Source organism: Zophobas morio, unplaced genomic scaffold (genome assembly GCF_036711695.1).
Source record: "Zophobas morio isolate AGI-343-1 ecotype UQ-CSIRO unplaced genomic scaffold, CSIRO_AGI_Zmor_V1 ptg000005l, whole genome shotgun sequence".
Classification (NCBI taxonomy): Eukaryota; Metazoa; Arthropoda; class Insecta; order Coleoptera; family Tenebrionidae; genus Zophobas; species Zophobas morio.
In genome coordinates, this window is record NW_026972110.1 from 10,977,701 (window position 1) to 10,994,709 (window position 17,009).

The following is a 17,009-nucleotide window of genomic DNA, read 5'->3' on the forward strand; positions in this document are numbered from 1 at the left end:
GATCTCATATTTGCAAATGTTTTCAATCAATTGCCAAATTTTGATTTAAGAATCATCATCAATCCCAAGCTTTTTTCTTTTCACACTTTTTGGTAGAAAATGAAAAACTTAGCATTCGTGATTAAACCTTTCATGTACAAGTAAAAATCACTTTCATTTTAGTACGAATTGGGTCTGAAACACCCATTTAAAAAAAATCACAATTTAAAGACCAATTTATTTCAAAACAAAAAAAAATATTCTACAATAAAAAATTGCACCGCCTAATGCAAACTCTGATTCACTTTTGGTGAAAAACTGACCCACAAACTGTTATATTAATGGACCATTTAAATAGTCCTCGGACACTAATAGTTCTTCGACACTGTGAAGTAGATTTTCTTCAGATCTTTCTGGTTCAGGGCCCAATAGCCAAAGCAGTGCTTCGCTCCCATCAGTTTGTCGTAAGCTTTCATAAAGTTGTACCTCAACATTAGCTGTGTTTAGGTTGACTTGGGGATTAAAAGAATTTTCAGAGATCACAGCTCTGACCTCGGCTGATTCACTTTTCTTCAGATGTACGTCCCAAGAACGCAAATTATTGGTCCAAAATACATTATAACGCCCGTGTAGGGCAGGTGTAGCCATATGGTGACATACAAATGCACCCGTTGTGGTTTCACATGTTGCCTCTCTTAAGGAATATCTATGCAAAATAAAACAAAATACCTCATAATTGTACTTGATACAGAATTTATCAATATACATTAACTTACCATTGGCTATTTCGCATTCTAGCTCGAATAAACTCTTCAAGCACATTTAATTCAGTATACCAAGTGACTTTCACTGCATTATTTGACTGCAAAGAATTTTCTCCGTTCACAATGCATTTCCGATCGTCAACAAAAAAAAAAAACTGGTAATTGCCCCTATTGTTAACACATGTCTTTCTGTCATTATTAATAACAAATACAATAAAACCAGTCCACAGACATATACAACCTAATGTAAACCAATATCACAGATGCACAGAACTAATATATCATCCAAAAATTGTGATTATGATTGTTGTGATGAAAATACGAAATCAACTGTCATATTTTGGGGATTTTCACGATCTAAACGTCACTAGCCCTCCAAAATATTCGCGTTCCTTTTCTGTTCGGCGTGTTGCTGGATTTTCCGTTTCACTCATGCGCAAGGCATTAGAAACGATGTACGTTACTTTGATGAACAACGTTGTTTTTAATTTGCGATATTTCTTTAACACAAGCTTTTTATATAGTTAAACCTTTAGTAACAGGAAGATAATTGTACAGTCTTTATCGCTTGTAGCATGAACTAGTTAAGATTTCTACCTGTGCGGTGTATTTTGTCTGTAAAATCAAGCTCCCATAAGAAACCCATAGTAGAATTTTTGAATTATGAACTGCCGCGCATTCTAAATTCTAACCTTACTTTACTGGTCAATTCCTCGGCTTTATGTCTTGAAAATGGATGGAGATATTGAAATTCTGTAAACGCCATTGTTTTTAGTTTGAAGAGGGAAATTTAATTTGATTGATACATTGCAAAAAAATTACAAATGTGCGCGAATGAGTTACTAAAAGTTTCTTTATTTTTAGTTTTGTTAGACATTCTTTGTGAGATATCCCACCATGAAACTATCGGGTGCCAAATTAAAAATGTCGTTAAGGGTGTTATGTCACCAGATTTTATTTTTTCCGTATGTCGTTTTCGAAATGAATTTTAAAAGCTGTTATCCACTTGTCACATCGACTACTGTTGTGAACGAATAATAACCTGAAAACTGTCTACAACATACGAAAAAAAAAAAGAATAGGACACAGCCCTTTTGGCTAGATTTTTAATTGGACACCCGTTATCTCCATTATAATGCAAACTATTTTGCCTTGAAAGAAAATTCATTTATGCTGGAGTTTACTACCAAACAAACTAATTAAGGTTTGAATTTGATTTGACTTCGTTTAGTTATTTAGTTACGTCAGCATTGCTAGTTGCTTGTTCTAAAATGTAATTGTTTCAAAATTGGGATTTTTTTGTGTGAAAATTGAACGAAATCAAGTAAAATTATACCACGTATTTTTTAAAGTAAGTCATATTAACTTTATTTAAATAATTTTTAAATCACTTTTACGATCGTATCTATTTGCGTGATTGCATAAATTGATTAGCGTCTAGTGAGTAAACTTCACACTGATAGTTACCCGACATGTAGAATGTAGAATCTTGTGGGTTTAAGTAGTTACAGACTGACAGTAAGTCAACCAAATAAAGCAAATGAAAATCAAGACATGATAGTAATACTTCATAATTGGTCACTAAAAATTAATTATACCCAAAGCAAGGTATATTACAATAGAAAGTGTATGGAGATGAGTTGTAAATTTTGCTCACAATTTAAAGACCCATCAATACCACAATTTACATATAAAACAAGATTAAGATTTACCACTGGGCAATGTTAATTCTTTCGTTGCCTTAGTCGTTCGACAATAAAAACAATACATATTTGAAAGCAACATATTAATTTCGTTGCGTAATTACTTTACAATTCGAGTTGTATACTACACTTTTTCTTCGCACTCATCATAAACCAAATTAGGAAAAAATTAATTTGTTTTCTTAAAATAAATCACTAGTACAAAGCCATTTGTTATTCGGAACTTTATTGGTTAATCTGGCAGATTTTGACTAAATGCACAAAGTAAATGATTTAAAATGATTTGGTTTTTTAATTGAACAATGCAACATTTTGAAGAATAATCGTTCAGTATCACTAAAACAATTTTCTTCTAAAACAAATTTTTAGCGTCCTTAATCATAAAATCTTAACCCTTACCTGTGATCATTCATCATTATCATATTTTTTATCCTTGTAAGATTTTTTTGAACAGATTACTTAATGCGATTTTTTTCTCGGCAGGTAATACAATCTTCCAAGCGGAATTCTTTTCAGACGATACAATTAGATTGTATCTTGGCTTAAACGACATCCGTCTTGAGTTAAACGGTGTGAAAACCACAACACCCGTTTCCAGTCCCACGAAGATTCGAACAGAAGCAACCGAGATCGACACCATACATTCCGAAGTAACAGGTGATGACCAAATGAAAGTTGTGGTTGAGGGTTTGGTTGAATCTGTGATTGAATATCACGAAAACAAAGTTTTTGTGCAAAATTTAGTCACTGGCGTGATTGATAGTATCACTACTAACCACTCACAAAACACTAACATTGATCATCACAGCCATTACATTAACGAAAATATTTTTCACGATAGAGTAGTAACTTCTAGTCCATCGAGTACTAAACCTGAGGTAACAGAATCTGAGCGGTATGTGACATGTGATAGTCATCGTGAAATAGAAAGTGTGGTTGAGGGTTTGGTTGATTCAGTCATTTATCGTCATGAGAGCAAGGAGATTGTGGAAGGTTTAGTTGATAGTGTGATGGATAGTGTAGATACTAACAAATCTGAAAGTACTGATTACGACTCGCAGTTGGAAAATATTAGTGCGAATAACATCTCTGACGAAATTGCTAACTATAATGATGAAAACTGTGGTGAGGGAACTCCGATTCTAACTCCTAGTGGACAAAGTACTAACCAAATTGAGAGTATAGATGTCGGTACTGACATTAACGAAAGAGTTACTGATAGTTCACCTGTTACGAGTGATGCTATGGAACAAACTGTTGACAAAACTGAAATTATAGCGGAAGAATTAGTTTCTGAATCGCTTTCAACTGACACAACTGAACCAAATGTTAGTCTAGAATCCGTCGCTTGCACTAACCAAGTTTTAGCTTCTGGTGAAAGTTCTACTCCCCATGCAACTGATGACATAAATCAAGAAATTGAAACTAGTAATGCCCCTTTTATTATAGAATCTTCAGTTGTCGATACTGTGAACGAAAAATTAGAAGACAAACAAGAAGATGCATCCAGTGGTCTCGACGATTCTGTAAAATCAGATAAAGAAAACGACACTCAACTGTCAAATGAAGAAAAAAACGAAAGTTTTAGCGATGTCAAATCAAGTAATGAAGATTCTGATAAATCTAAATCTAGTTTCAATGAGAATATCGATCAAGTAGTCAATCACGACGACGAGCATGTAGAAGAGGCCAGTACGAAAACTTCCAATGTAGATTCTACAGAAACAAAAAAAGCTGAAGCGACTGTAGAAAGTGAAATTAGCAGTGAGAAACCATTAGATGCTGGCAATTCGAAAAATCTTTCTCAGGGTGACGTAACTCCCACGCCTTTAGAAATCTCAGATCATAAACTAGCCACAACAAACGATAATGTAGCCGAATCAGTGAAGACCGATTCTAAGAATAAAGAAGAAACGTTAGAAAAATCTCCAGAGGTCGATTAACTTTTTTTCAGGTGATAACTTAGCAAGCCGATATTGTATATAGATTCTGATGAATTAATTTTTAGTACTTTTTATATTCCTATTGATATTTGTTTTTAGCACTGAATTTTCAGTTTTGTTTATTAAACTACTGTTGTTTTTTTAGTTGTAGTACCAGACGTTTAAGAAGTTAAGCGTTAATATGTCAAAAAGTTGAAAATAGTAAATATTAAAGCGTTTATAAAATTTCTCGACACGTTACAAATTGCGTTTTGATTTTGTTGTGTTTTTTGTATGGAAGCAGTTGAGTGTCACGAAGGAGGAAGAATGTATTCCCTTCATATAATAAATTTTTGTTTTATAAAACGTTTGTTTTTATTGGTGCATTTTGAGGTTAAATTTATTTGAACCAAATCACTGAATGTGTCTTCAGTCAAATATAATGAATTAATCCAATGCGATTATTATCGCACTTTTGAGTGGCTAACACTACCGTTGTTGACCCCGCTGTAACTGGTGTCTTACCTCCCCAACTATACTTAAGATCATTTCTACATTGCGCGCGCACCATAAGTATACCATACAACTCGTATAACTCTTCGAGTTGTAGCTATTCATTCCAAAACAAGGGGTTTATAGACTAGAGGTGTTCGAAATAAATACAAGAAAAATGGACGTCAACATTTTTTATTTCCTTCAAATAAAAAAGAACAGTTGGTCCACAAAATGTGTATAACGGCTACAAATTTAATTACATCATATTTCAAGGAAGCCTAGAACATAATTTGCGAACTATTCTTGTGGTATAATATGCACAAATTATGGAATGACTAAATACACATAAATACAACCCATAGAGACAACAATATGAGTGCAACTCACAACTGAAATAGCTGTTTGAGATTTACCTTTGTTAGTAAAGTGGTATGTATTGTTCAAAAAGCTGTACTCTATTAAAAATATTCGTAGTGCTATTAGAAGTGGGCAAGCGTCTTTTCTGGAACAGCTTTTTGATCCGAGTAGGGCGTTTCATTACACTTAACAAAATCACAACGTGATTTTGTGTAAAATAAATAACTGGAATTTGTTCCCGCTTTAAATGAATTTTATTTTAAGGTCTTTTTTAACAAAATACTACAAGAATTTGTCAAAAAGGGCTGACTAGGTGACATTTTTTTACCAAATGCTTATTAGAGAAAAACGTTAGAAAACTCTTGTAGTACAAAGACACCGTTCAAATTTAAATGCATGGTAACATTTTAACACTTCGCAGATGAAGATGACTACAAAATGGTTCATACAAATTTTTATGGGACAAACTGCGATGTTTCGGTATGTGTTAAAGAATGCATGTTTTTTCTATTTGAACAGTGTAAACGGATTTTATATATAAATTTCATTAAAATTGGGCATTTTATGTTCAGTATAATTTTTTAATCTTTTATAATTGACTAACATTAAATGATTTGTCTTTTTTACATAAAAATTAAATCACATTTTTAACATCACATATTTATATCATATACAGAATAAAAAATATAGTTGTATAACCAATATACGTTACCCTTCTTTGAATAGGGCATGCCAACAGAATACAGTTCTTTACTGATTTTTTTCAAACAGACGATTATAAACAAAGAAATCTTCGGAGGTGATATCAGACAAATTATTTCAACACAAAAATTAAATCAGCGACAACTGACGGTAATACAATTTCATTTCTCAATTTGGAAGTTTGTGTAGTAACAATTTCTTTATTTTGTAGTTTTAAGCAATAAATTGATTAATTGCGCTCTTTTTAAGTTTATTGTTAAAAATATTTTGGTGCTTCAAAACCACAGAAAAATTAATGAAAGGACCAAGCAGCTCCGATCTTGTTGTAATTTTGTATTCATGAGTATCTGATATTTTATTAACAACAAAAAATCGCCATCAGGTGTCGTCCATGTGTTGAGATAACGTGACGCTTTTTGTTTGAACAATATCCTGTTGACAAGACTTGAAAATGGTCTAATTAGACTTAAACAGCACATTTTTTTGTTTACCTAAATATATCTCACCTTTTAATTTGTTATTCGTTGATGGGAGGGATTACTTAAATGGCTTCAATCTGCTTGATCTATGCAAATGATTTGTTCATTCAAAACTAGTTCATTATTGAACATGCTGTTCAAGTCTGGAGTGTGCATTTTATCAACATATACACATTGGTCATATTATATAAATAAAAATATAGTGTTTAAAGTTACTCACATTTATCAAAACCTTATAGCAACATGAAAAAGGAATGTATAGTTAACAAGATTTCGATTGTGATCTGGCAGGAGATGGTGGAGCAGAGCTGTAAAAATAAACAATTATACACCCACTAATCAGATAATCAAACTTACTGCTGATTAGGACATTTAGTGTCACCATATTGTTCCAAAAATTTATTAATATCAATTTGCGTCAACAACTACAACAAACTGTGAAAATAAAGGTATGGCAAGTGGGAAATAACTCTACCTTGGAGGGCTGGAGAAACCTGCTTGGAATTTTTGATACCAGATTTGTACCTTTTGGTGGACCGAATCCTAAACCCAACAAAACCGCTTCTGGGTCTGGTTTCCGAAGTTCCAATACAGACTCCACACTGGAACAGTGGCTGCTGGCATCATCCGATTGTAGCGAGATTTCTCTTGGTATAAACCTCCTTGTGTTTCTCAATGGGGACGAATAAAAACTGGATGTGGTGTGAGGTGGCGGCAGTGATTCGACCCATTGTTGCACTGTTATTGGGGATTTGCTCATTTTAAATCTCAACATTCACACTAGCATCTATTTAAAAATTTACGGACGTAATCACACTTGCAGTGAAACAAACGATTGAAACGTTAACAGATTATGCGACACTAATATCAAACAAGTGCGGCTGAATCTCGACAAACAGATAACAATAGTGCACAACAACGACAATATTTTTAACAATTACTGCAATCACTATCTACAAGATTAGACTTATTCACGGAATTAAATCACACATAAATCACCACACCTGTTGACGTTAATGACACTGACGTTGGGATTTAATCCGGATCAGGTTGGCAGCGCGTTAAAAAACATTTAAAAATGACGTCACGCTGGTGAAAGCAGTGCCGATCTCCGAGAAAGACATTTTATTTTCTTTATGATAAGATAATGTTTATATTTTGTTTAGCGAAAGTGCAGTTGTGTTAAAGTAAATATCGGTGTTGTTAGTGAAGCGTGCAATTTTGTTGTTCAAATTTGAAAATTGAAGGTTGACATTACTTGTCAAATCTGACAGATGTTTACATGTCTGCAGTTTATTTAATCTTATTAATTATATTTTTTTAATGAAATTTCATATTTCCGATTAAATTTCGTGCAGTGTTTGTTATGTGCGGAGTTCTGTGATAAAATGTGGTTAGAATGTGGTCGTACCTAAGTGAAAAGGCTACAGACTGGACCAATTCCTATCAATCAAAATGACGAGGAAAAAATGAATGATGCTGAAAGCTTGGTCAGTGTTTTTATATTTATGATATTTTCAAAATATGCATAATTTATTTGTATATTTGTCCCGGAAGTTTCGTTATTTGCACAATTCAGTTTTTGCTTCTTAAATAACAAACAGCTACTTCCGTTATGTCCATGGGAATAGACGTTGAACGTGGTAAAAATGCTAATTACTTCGTTTTTCCAGCCTGTGACGACTTTCTTTGATTGTTTTAAAAAATTTTGTATCGATTTCAACGTACAACTTATCGCACAGATGGTAAATGCAGCGAGTAATGTATGTGATGCTGTAATCACTTTCATCTATTTTGATTTTATAACTTTCTCACCTTATTTTAGTTCCAATAAAACAACAATTTATTGACTGGTAACAGCAATAATTAACTTTTTGCAACATCCCGTCACTACAGCTTGAGTGCTGGATTAATTAGATCATAATTTTAGTTGAAAGTTTTTGAGAAGTTGTTTTTCGTCTATTTTTAGAAATTAATAATTGAAAAAGTATTTGAGTGGAGAGCAGACCATCATTAGAAAGAATTTTGTTGTTAAAAGTATGCATCAAAAATATTTATTTTCGGGAGAAGTAATTTTGATTGAGCTGTTTGTTGTGATTTGCGAGTTGTTGATATGTTCATTGAAGGAGTTATAGTTTCAAGATGCTTGAAAATACTACAATCTTAACAGTTCCCTGTGAATGATTATTATTTTTTAATAGTTTTAAACGTTCACACGGCATTATTACACTTCATTGTTTATTTTCCGTAGATCGTGGCGGATGTTTTCTTCTATTTCAGATGGTTCCCGGTATTAAAATGAAGCATTTCTATGTAACTGTATCCGGTGTAAGACATATTTTTTCAACAATGGTAGGACCGACTTATATAATTTTAATTAGACCCATAGCAAAAATTTGAATTCAATTAATTAAAACAATAAACAAGCGTAGAATGGAGAATAAAGTTTTACTTAACTTTGAACTGAAAGAGCTGCTGAGACGCCGAGTTCACTACTGTGGAATGTTTTTAGCTATAATAAAGAAAATTATTATGGCGCGCTATAAAGACGATGTTACCATTACGTGAGGTAGTGAACAAAACAAATGGTTTGCCTTTGCGATTTATTCAGAATATGGTCCGTTTGTAGTTTGTAGCGACAGGAGATGCTGTCGAGTCTTCGTTAAAATTCTACGAAGTGTGTGAGACTTTGTAGTCCGACAAAGATATAGTATACTGCATAAAAAGCATAGATTTGTACCATTTCTCACGACTCGTGACTTGCGGAATAAATTACTATGACAAAATTATTTTATGGAATTTTTTACACTATAGATTTTGTTGTTTCTAAATTGATTTGGACCATTACATCATTTGATGTAAATTTAATTTATGTCGAACTCAATTATAACCACCTCAGTTATGATACTATCTGCAGTCCATAAACTATCTTTTTTATTGGACAGTCCAATAAAAATTGTGTTGTGGACTCCAGTTGTGCCAACCATTCCGTGGAAATTTATTTGTAATGATTTAAAAATTTAGTAATTTGATGTCCAACTTAACTTGCCTTTGACCCAATATTTTGGGTCTTGTCTAGAACCTCTGGGAGTTCGGTTGAACTGATTTCTTACGAAAATAAGTGAAGATTCAATCAAAAATTTTGCGGTTTAACTAATTCATTCACAAATTTTAAAAAATCGGACCTAATTAAAATTTTCCAAAACAGCGAGATTCCCGTCTATTCTATTTTGATCACCAAGAGTGGAAAAATATTTTTTGTATAGTTTAAGTCGTACACAATGGTGAGTCTCTGACTGTGACTGTCATTTAAAAATTGCAATGACTGTAGACAGAACAAAAGTTGAATTTGAATTAATTTAATAAAACAAGTAAACAACTGAGATTATTTCTGAATTAATAAATAACTTCGTGTGTTTGTGATTGTGTGTTGAATTCAAAAGACCCCTACCAGAAATAACCGAAAAAGCAAGAAAATGCTTCATTGTTTGAAATAGTCTACGATTAACTATAATTCAAAATGAGTTGTTTCATAAGGTGTTAATAAAGTTGTTGTTTTAAAGTTGTCGACATAAATTTGATTAGAGAAAAAGTGTGATGAAGATGAATGAGAATGTATTAGAGACAAATGAAAAATCCGCTGTTATTATTCAAAACTTACATAATTAATTATAACTCTTTATTTTAATTAATTAATGATATACAAGTGTTAATAAAAAAATACTGTGACTTAAATTTGGTCATAGAAAAAGGACTACACGTGCGAAAACATTGATTTCTCACTGGTGTGAAATTAGCCCTTTTTCGCACTTGTAGTACAATATACTTTTTAATTTAAATGTAATAATTATTTTTGTTTTAATGGGTACCTTACATGGTCAATCAGAATGATAATCAGATTGTCATCCCTTCAGTCACATTCATTAATAAATGTAAGTTCACTGTCAGTCTGATTGACCGTGTAGAGTCCATGACAGAGACAATCACAAGAATATGAGAAATATGAGAGAGATTATTTCGTCAGGTTAGAATTGGCCCACGGTTCCGGCTCTAAAATAGTGGAAAGTGAATGAGTTCTGATAGATTTTTTGGTTATTGAGGATTATAGCAATAACACTGTGCGAGACTCATCAAGGCAAAAAAAAAATTATCACATCGTTCGTACTCCTGACTAATAAAAGTTTACTGAACAGGACTCAAACTGAATACTGTAATTTATTATATTACCATTGTAACCTACAAAAACTAGAATTTGGAACTGTAATAACATAATCTATAATACCTTAATTCAAACTATATCCTTAAGCATGTAATAAACTTGCAATAAGTTTTGGTAAGATGCTTATTCTTATAATGCTCAGTATATAGACTTAAAGCTCGTTACCTAAAAAAATTCAAAATGTAACCAATAATACTGTTACGAAATAAACCCATACGCCGCCCCGGTACGACGCCTGTGGGTTCTCGTATATGCGGCGCTGATGACTTACTGTCGGCGACGGCGGCCAGAGAAGAGCCTGGAAGCGGAAGTCGCGAATGGGTGCTCCAGAGAAGTCTAGAAGCGGTGACGTAGGCGTTTCGAGAAGGACCACGTGCTGTTTTAATGGGAACCACCGTCGGGAGCAGTTAGTAGTTCGAACAACGAGAGCTGAATTCAGTTAACAAAAACCCAGTGCAGTTGCGTCGAAATTATTTTGTACATAACCACTCTGTCATTAGTCGTGTAACAAATCCGAGTTAATAAGAAATAAATTGTTGAGCTTCACCCACGCCGATTTTAATCACCCGATCAACGTAACAATACAATTACGTAGCAGTCTTTGCTTTTTACGAACATTATTTAAAAAAAATATAACATATATACAGATACACTAACGAGGAAAGCGGTTTTACGATTTTGGTTCCTCAAAAAAAAAAAAAGACTGAACGTGCCCACCAACAATTTTATAACGTCATCTCAAAGATATCTATTTTAAAATGATTTAAATGTTACACAAAATATACTCCTATACTTGTGGTGTACGAATCCACTTTGAGTTTTTTCTTTAAATATCCAAATTTTTGCAAACATGTTAGCAAAGAATAAACCATTTTATTACTAACACGGGATATAAGCCTTGGTCGAATTTTTGGTTATTTAGGTGAACGCCGATGTGCGGTCGCACGTTCGATGCCAAACTTGCCCGTTTCTTTTTTTTTTATCAAATTAAGAAAGTGCCACCTCATTTGTTTATTTAATAAGTAATGATAAAATAAGCATTATAGTACTAATTTGTGCGATTCTGGGTTAATTAATAATTTTAGCCCTTTGTTTTGAGGAGACAAACTCATTCAAATAAAATAGATTTCTACGTCCTGATTTAAAAGTGATTTAGAAAAAAATTATTGATTTTTGATTTTTTTTTAAATCCGATTTTTGTCCAACCCTGACATGATATTCTGTATAAACATAAACATTTGAAGTTAACCATTTTATTATAACTAAAAAATAGTGATCGTAAATGTCAAAGACTGCTATTTTGCGTTTTGAATTTTTTAGGCAACGAGCTTTGCGTACAGCACACCAACAAGGGTAGTGGTTTTACAATTTTGATTCCTCTACCACCCTTGTCAACGAATAATGCAGCTTGTTAGATGCAAATCTTTGACATCACCCCAAATTTAAATACTTTCTCCTTGTTGTGTTTGACTGGCACGCTTCTTTTAAACATGACCGGTTTATCTTTAGCGCTATTAGTTTGAGATGGTTTTTGTTCACAAGCGAGAGGTTTGGAAAAGTAAAAATACTAAAACCATTATTTTTTTCGCCGTTTGTGAATTTTTTAATGAATGTCAGTGATTTTTTTTATAACTTATGGCTAGCTAAGCAAGCTGTTTGTAGATAAAATACAAGTTCAAACCTGAAAAAACTAGGATTTGGTATGATTTGGAGCAACATAGCACGTTGCGAGATATACCTACATCAACTTTAAATTTTTAAACAGGGCTATGTTTTGAATGGATTGTTTTAATGCCTCTTCTGTAATAGTTACGTTTATCAAGTTTCAACCTATTTGCTTTACAACCGTAACAAAAATAAACAAACCGAAATGTGAATATAACACCTCTTGACTTCGATTAATGTTTGAATGCTTTTAGAATTTAGGAAGGATTAGAAAATATAAATTTTGTGAACTGGGAAAGAGTCTTGGTACTTCACTAATTTATATTCCGTTTACTGAAGAGATGGAGTTGTAAGAATGTGTGATCTTCACATGATCCTTCAAAACCCTGCTCTATTATTATTGGTCGATGGATGTGGGTAGTTGAATTGGGCACGACCGTTTTCATAAATTATACCTTTCCTTTCTGCATAGGTCAACTGGAGCTTTCATTCTTACTTGTGCCTGCGTATCGTAGTACATACTTGTTTGCTGAATTTTCGTTTTTCATGTGTTTTGTTTTAATCGTTTATTCGATATTTTTTGTACACAAGTTTTTTAAAGATTTTACTGAGAAAACCAAGTGGAGCCTCTGATTATAAATCTCAATTTTGCTGTTACCGTGTAAACTTGGGCGCTCACTTTATACGTTCATGAAGGGCGCATGTCACTCCATCTGTTCGGTAAACAGACTGTAGTTGAAGATGTAAAGCTTGTAGATAATTGTTTGTTTTCTAAGAAATATTGACTTAAAATTGATACAATACAATAGTTATAGAGTAATGTAGGTCCTAGTCATGATATTTACCTCAAAAAAAATTCAACAAAATGTAGAGTTTTATAGATAAAATCCCAGAGTTAGTATTGGTTCAGAGGTGAGGAAAGTTCGTTGTATTGAGGTAGGAGTTTCGAAATAGTTTTAAGACATCAGTTGAGAAGAAACATCTGTGTATTTTGAAACTAAAATTAAAATTCGTATGTTATTTTTGTATTAACATTCAATAGTTTGATAAAAATATTTATCTAAAATTTAATATCAAATTACAAAATTATTTTGCTTCAGAAAATTTTTTTCCTCGTAATTAAAACTTCGTCTTTCAACATTATGAAACACTTGTAAAACAGAGAAACAATCAGCTTTTTATGTGGATTAGGTAGCTACTACTTGTTGTCCGTTTCATTGTAGCAATAGCCTTAACTAGGCGCTTATCATTGTTGTCATTTGCAGTTACGTTGTTGGAGTTGTAAATGCGTGTAAGGAAACTGTTTCCGCCTTCATTTGCGGTTCTGATTCCGTCTGCGGAGTTGCTATAAATCAGGCTTAAAATTGTTACGTTGTTTCTTCTGTTGTTTTATGTTTATTAAATTCTGAACATCTTCGGCCCGAGTTTTCCGAGGACAGTTAGCCTTTTTACAGATTGGATTGGATTGAGCGTGTAACAATAAATAACCAGTGATATAATGATTTCCTCTTCTGTGCAAAAATAGGCTTTATAGAAGTTTTCCTTAACATAGTAACATGTTTATATTATAAGTTATTTAATGTAACTTTTATTTTACTTATTACATATTTGTCTTGCAAATAATTATTTACACAATCTTTGCTGTGGAAGATAATAATCGATCAGAAGAAGTCCATTAGAAAATACATCTGATTTTTAAGTTTGAATTGTCATTAATCGTTTGTAATCATTATTTTCCTCTTCAAATCACAAGACGTTATGAAAAGTCTAACAATATGCAGTTTTAAATATAAGTATATCTGATTGTTGATGTTCTACCCGGAACTGTAGTAAATGTCAAAAACTAACGTTTTTCAGATACATATGCACGGAAGTTTGGCACACTTCAATCGCAAATTATTTAGATTTGAATTATTTGTAGGAAGTCGAAGCGGATCAAGGATGAGTAATGTGTATAATGGTGGTAATGTAAATAAAATACAGTACAATGTTTTGTGTTACTTTTGTAGTTTTATCTTTTTATATTAAATCTATTTGTAACTTCCAATGAAAAAGTTTCAAGCTTGTAATCGTAATTAATTTTTTACTTAATTAGATATTAACCAGGTAAAATTGTTATGACTTTTTTATTGCGGTAACAGACTGTTCACAGCTTAATCTACAGCTTCCGTCGTATTTTGTTTTGTATGAAACATCTCTTATTTCCTGTGTATTTTCCCGTAACAATATACGGGGGACTTTTCTGCAGGAAACTATATCCTGTTTCGAAGTAATACAATTTTTCTTTCGATTTGTAAATAAATACAGCTGTGGTAAATTTTATGCATATATCTCATGGAATTGTCCTATATTTATATGTAAAGAAGGTTCTTCTTTGATAACTTAATATTCTCGGTCTTCATCTCATCGGTTTACCTTTTAGGCAGTAAAAGTGAAATTCATGTAATAGTAAAAAGGAAAATTGTTGAGTCGTAAAGGAGAAGCGTTTTATGGGTGGTTTTTATAACCTCTGGGGTATTCTCGGACTTTTTTCAATTTTCGACGTAACTTTTCCCTGGATATACGGACGGAAGTTTCGACTTCCTTTCAAAAACATTCCTATAAAGAGATATAAAAGTTTGATTTAATTTACGATTTTGGTGACCGTCTTCAGGCAGAATTAAGTTTGAAGTAATCTCAAATCGTTTAACATTTTTTCTTTTTTTAACATACTTTTGTATGTAAATGTTAATCATATCTTAACAGTGGCTTCAGGCGAGGAACAAAGACAATTTTTAAGAAAGCTAAAAAAGATGACAACACACACAGAGAATACAATTACTGATCGCAGAAGGTTCTGGCAGCAAAATTTTGACTACACATTTAAATTTTTGACACCAGGTGGCGAGTTTAAAAAGTACCGGTGCCAGAAACAGCCAACTGGAATCACGAATTATGTGGTTCACCCGATATAAAAACCTGTCTGTAGCTGAATTGCAAAACGTTTTTACACTTTCAAATAATTTTTTAACTTTATTAGCGCTTCAACAAAAAAACGATGCTTGTATGGTAGGTAAAATTTCGTACAGTCATGAACATTACAAAAGTAGCGATTTTTAATTGAGTAACCATAAAAATGAACAAATTTCAAAGGCTCGTAATTGAATTTTTTTTTGTTGACTTTCAATTACCACATCCGTAACGATATGGAACTTCTGTGAGTGGCGGGAATTATTATTAGGTTCAGATGTTAATGTTTTTTTAAGCGATGTTTGCCAGAAATAATTGTAATTAATTATGTAATGTCGTACATTTTAATGTCTAAATATTCAGATTTATTTCAGAATCACATTGTGTAGTTGACAGAAATCTAGTTCAAGGTAAAATAAATGCATACGCAGTTTTCATAGTTGTGTCAAGAGGGAAATGTATTTATTTATATTAATAATATAATAATAACTCATTCTCAAAAAAAGCCGTGCTACATTTCAGCAGACAGTGCGGGTGACATGCTGTATATTTATTTGAAACTTACTTTTTCTCCATATATTTGTATATAAATATAAACGTTATGTAAACAGCATTGCAAAGCATTTCTTGGACTTCATTTGTCAGCAGGGTTGACGCGTTGACCTAGACATCATAACATTTGATTGATGTAAGCGGATTACATTACATACGGCAGACGCGTACAGGCGACGGTCACATTAATCTTATCACTGTCTGACAATTGTTAATGAGTCTGTTTCCTAGTTATTGGTATCGAGCAGACAGAGAAATACGTAAAAGTTACGTTTTCGATTCCATTTTAATTCACCACAATGAAAACAACTGCTATGAATTTTTTTACAAAACGATGTTAGTGTGTGGGTTAAAAGCTTTGTTTTATAATTTTTTTACTCACGTTGATTGGACCACAAAGGGCTGGTTGCCTTTGTCAGGGGCATTTATGATGAAATAACGATTTGGTGAAATCAGGTGGTCACAAAATTGGTAAACCATAAATGGACACACATTTTATTCGAAAGTCACTTTTACTATTGACGATTTTTGAAGCGACCAGTTACGGAGTCGTAAGCTGTACTCTGGAACTCGACCGATTGCTTGTTCATTTCAACTTTACTTGTCGGCGTATAAAGTCCAGAATTAGTGCCTTTTATGTGATGTCGCGTAGATATTGCTAATTTGTTCAAACCACTTTCAATGTCTAAAATGTCTGTGCATGAATCCTTCACAGCTTATGGTAGAATCTTTGTCATTTTCCATCTGTTAGTGTTAAAATAGTGTTAAAATTTGATTGTAAATCGTAGTTGTTGCAATAATTGACAAAAGAACACTTTTCTGTTATTTATTACTTGATTTTTTACTTCCGGAGCGTAAGCTAAGTATTAGTAATCGAGTCTATTGGACGATGGCCACTTTTATGTTTTTTCGACGTTTTATGACCCCTAGAGTACGAAAAAAGTAGTCTGTCTGTTTGACTGTCTGTCTGGCGTCTGTGTCGATTTTTATTTGACACATAATCTCCAAAGCTATTGGACCGACTGTTGTCAGTATATTAGGAATATCATCTACAGTATTCTACAGGGTTTCTATAAATGATTAAGTCGAAGTAGGTCATGAAAACGTGCCGCCTATCACTTTATACATATGAACTTTACTAAATGCCCAAGGACTCCCGACAAATACCACACACATCTGTATAACTCATTGCATAAATGCTTCATATCATATTGAAAAATAAA

At 32.8% G+C, this 17,009-nt stretch overlaps 3 protein-coding genes and 1 long non-coding RNA gene across 9 annotated transcripts in view; 2 read left to right on the top strand and 2 right to left on the bottom strand.

Moving 5' to 3' along the window:
* Positions 1-4,734, top strand: part of LOC135122709 (maternal protein tudor) — a 36,349-nt gene extending 31,615 nt beyond the window's left edge. For all 4 annotated transcript variants that reach the window (XM_064047080.1, XM_064047081.1, XM_064047077.1 and 1 more), the window contains 2 exons: positions 2,930-3,103; positions 3,896-4,734. In XM_064047080.1, the coding sequence (XP_063903150.1) occupies positions 2,930-3,103; positions 3,896-4,389 (668 nt within the window). In that variant the 3' untranslated portion in view covers positions 4,390-4,734. The remainder of the gene's footprint in view (positions 1-2,929; positions 3,104-3,895) is intronic.
* Positions 201-1,001, bottom strand: LOC135119451 (uncharacterized). Its single transcript, XR_010278229.1, has 2 exons — positions 756-1,001; positions 201-685 (listed from the first exon to the last, which is right to left on the bottom strand). It is a non-coding gene; the product is annotated as an uncharacterized LOC135119451 (long non-coding RNA).
* A 305-nt stretch (positions 4,735-5,039) lies between the features above and the next one.
* Positions 5,040-7,408, bottom strand: LOC135122712 (protein ITPRID2). Of its 2 annotated transcripts, none has more exons than XM_064047089.1 (3): positions 6,877-7,408; positions 6,755-6,826; positions 5,040-6,709 (listed from the first exon to the last, which is right to left on the bottom strand). In XM_064047089.1, the coding sequence occupies exons 1-2, from the start codon at positions 7,174-7,176 to the stop codon at positions 6,755-6,757; spliced, it is 372 nt and encodes a 123-aa protein (XP_063903159.1). In that variant the 5' UTR covers positions 7,177-7,408; the 3' UTR covers positions 5,040-6,709. The 2 variants fall into 2 exon arrangements, with proteins under 2 accessions (XP_063903159.1, XP_063903158.1); XM_064047088.1 differs by having other exon boundaries at positions 6,759-6,826; positions 6,877-7,407.
* Positions 7,409-7,501: 93 nt separating this feature from the next.
* Positions 7,502-17,009, top strand: part of LOC135122711 (ral guanine nucleotide dissociation stimulator-like 1) — a 52,725-nt gene continuing 43,217 nt past the window's right edge. For both annotated transcript variants that reach the window (XM_064047085.1, XM_064047086.1), the window contains exon 1: positions 7,502-7,891. In XM_064047085.1, the coding sequence (XP_063903155.1) occupies positions 7,871-7,891 (21 nt within the window). In that variant the 5' untranslated portion in view covers positions 7,502-7,870. The remainder of the gene's footprint in view (positions 7,892-17,009) is intronic.